The sequence below is a fragment of the Oryzias melastigma genome, linkage group LG7 (assembly GCF_002922805.2).
Source record: "Oryzias melastigma strain HK-1 linkage group LG7, ASM292280v2, whole genome shotgun sequence".
Taxonomy (NCBI): domain Eukaryota; kingdom Metazoa; phylum Chordata; class Actinopteri; order Beloniformes; family Adrianichthyidae; genus Oryzias; species Oryzias melastigma.
In genome coordinates this window covers 12,409,105-12,411,464 of record NC_050518.1, presented here as the reverse complement: position 1 = coordinate 12,411,464, position 2,360 = coordinate 12,409,105, and the positions used below count along the sequence as shown (strand labels likewise).

The following is a 2,360-nucleotide window of genomic DNA, read 5'->3' as shown; positions in this document are numbered from 1 at the left end:
AATCAACTCAAGATGGATAAAAACAAAAACTCTGCTTTGTGCTTCAGGACTTGCTTGTGCTGACAGTGGAGCATAAAATCATTTTAACATCTCTTCCAATTTATGCCTATATAACAGCTTAAGCTGTGACACTCTTTAGTGTTGTTCCAATCCACCTGGAATCCTGCACAATTTTATTATTTACCATGATTCCCTCCATCTTATCAGTCACGTCTCCACTATAACCCATCACAGTGCCAATATTCAACTCTTTTGTAGCAGTAAGGAATTCTCCTCCAAGTCTGTCTGTGAAAAGCCCTGTTGGCAGTTTCTAAAAAAAAATCTTCATGTCTGACATAGTTAATTTATTCTAATTTTTGTGTTGAATTCTCGTCATGACACAGCTCTTGTAGGTGGCCCCGCAGGTACACTGGCGTCTCTGAAAATGATTAACTATGCAAGTTTATTTTTGTTGTTGAAAAGATGCAACAGAGAAGAGGCTTAGCCGACGCCCGTGTAAGACCATGCCAGTCAGAAAGAATGCCAGACTGATTATTTCTTTGTGATGCCTGCTCTCACATCCGAGTCTCCTCATCAAACCCTTGCAGAGGCGAAGACAGAAAGGATCTTTCTCTGTTTTCTTATTGGCTGTTTTGACAGCAGACAGCCTCTAAGTAGGTCAGGGAACATGAGAGGATTCACTGATCACTCCTGGGAGTCACTCTAAGACACTGCAACTGTAGCCCATACAATAACGCCAAAGGATCCATATCATCTGAAAATCCCTTTAACCTTGGTTTGGTCTGAGCTTGGAATAATGAGTATAATTAGTAAGTTACTGCCATGCCTTTTATCTCTTTTGAAGTCAAACTGCAGTATCTTTCTGGATGCAGGCAGCCTTTTGCTGCCGTGCTACAAACGTGAGATGAAGATTTGATTTGAAAACTCAAATCTTAGGTAGAGTGTGTTTTCCTCACATCATTGGGAATTAGCAGCTCCTGAGACGTCTGCGAGGTTGAGTCCATTCCTGAGGGGGGGAAAACACAGCAAAAGTCTTTATTTTATATCAATTTGGAAATTTTAAACAAACATCCTGATGTGCTGGAAAAAATCCATCTCAAAACTGGCATTTCTGTTTTAATGGGATGATGTTCAACAAGACCATTTTTTCTCTCGTCGCTCTCGATTCTATTCAGCAGAATGTTCTGAACATAATTGATTCTCTCTCTGATTGGCTGATACCTATAAAGCTTTTCCGCTTGTCATCAAGAAAAGCTCTTTTTTTTTAAATCTGCTGCTCATTTTACAGCCAGTCTTGATTTTTTTAGGCTAAAAATCTCACAGATGGTTTTTAGGAGGACTTACCAGGCATGATTGTGGAGGCTGGCTGGGCAATGGGACTCAGGCCTTGCTGCACTGACAGCTGATGCAGCTTGGCCAGCTATGAAATAAAGAGGTAGAGTCAGATTTTTGACACACTAAGATGACATCTCAGGGTAGATTAAAATGAAATACCTCCGCAAACATTCATACCTCTGAGTGTGGAATGCCATATTGGTTTTGCAAAGTGTATGCCTGAAAGAGAGCATCCTGCATTAGGGAAATTGAAGCAATAAAGATGTCAAGCACACATACAAGCAATAAATCTGTAGCCCCATAATGAAAGTGCTTCGCTTTCACTACATGCTGTTTTTTTTTTTTTTTTAGATAAATAAAGAGGAGAGACAGGAAAATATTCATATATGTGCATACTAAACAAAAAGTAAACATATACAGCTCTGTTCTTAAAATGTTATTTAATATTAAATGTAAAATTTAGGAAAGATGCGTAAAAATGCTTGAAAATAAACCAAAGCAGTGATCACTTCACATTTCTCATGCATAATATGAAGCAGATAACATCAGCGCTGGAACTTGAATAACTAAATTTGAAAAGCTGGTTCAAAAAACACCCCAAAGCAAAGGGCTACTAAAAAAGATGAAGAAGGACTTTATCCTGTTTAAGCAAAACCTGCTATATGAACCCCAACCCCCCCCATCTATGGTAATACAGCAAGACACGGGGGGAGTTTAATCACAAAGTGGGGCTGGCTTGCTGCCTCTGGTACTCGACATATGAATGTACCAAAAATCAAATGAAGTGACAGAGTCCGATCTCTGTCACAATGTCAGAAAATTGCAGTGGCCCTGAAGTGCAAATCAACAAATCACTCGATGCAGCTACATTTTAAAGATTACGACAATTTTAAAAAGCAGAGAAAATTGTTAAAAAAAGAAAATTTTAGAAAACAAAATAACATTCCAGAAACCAAAACATAAATATATATATATATATATATATATATATATATATATATATATATATATATATATATATATAT

The 2,360-nt window shown here is 37.7% G+C and overlaps 1 protein-coding gene across 2 annotated transcripts in view; it reads right to left on the bottom strand.

Annotated features, from left to right (window-relative positions):
* LOC112159114 (poly(rC)-binding protein 4) overlaps positions 1–2,360 on the bottom strand; it is a 55,194-nt gene that overhangs the window by 7,128 nt on the left and 45,706 nt on the right. For both annotated transcript variants that reach the window (XM_024292979.2, XM_024292980.2), the window contains 3 exons: positions 1,513–1,554; positions 1,345–1,420; positions 957–1,006 (listed from right to left, as the gene is read on the bottom strand). In XM_024292979.2, coding sequence (XP_024148747.1) covers positions 957–1,006; positions 1,345–1,420; positions 1,513–1,554 — 168 coding nt within the window. The remainder of the gene's footprint in view (positions 1–956; positions 1,007–1,344; positions 1,421–1,512; positions 1,555–2,360) is intronic.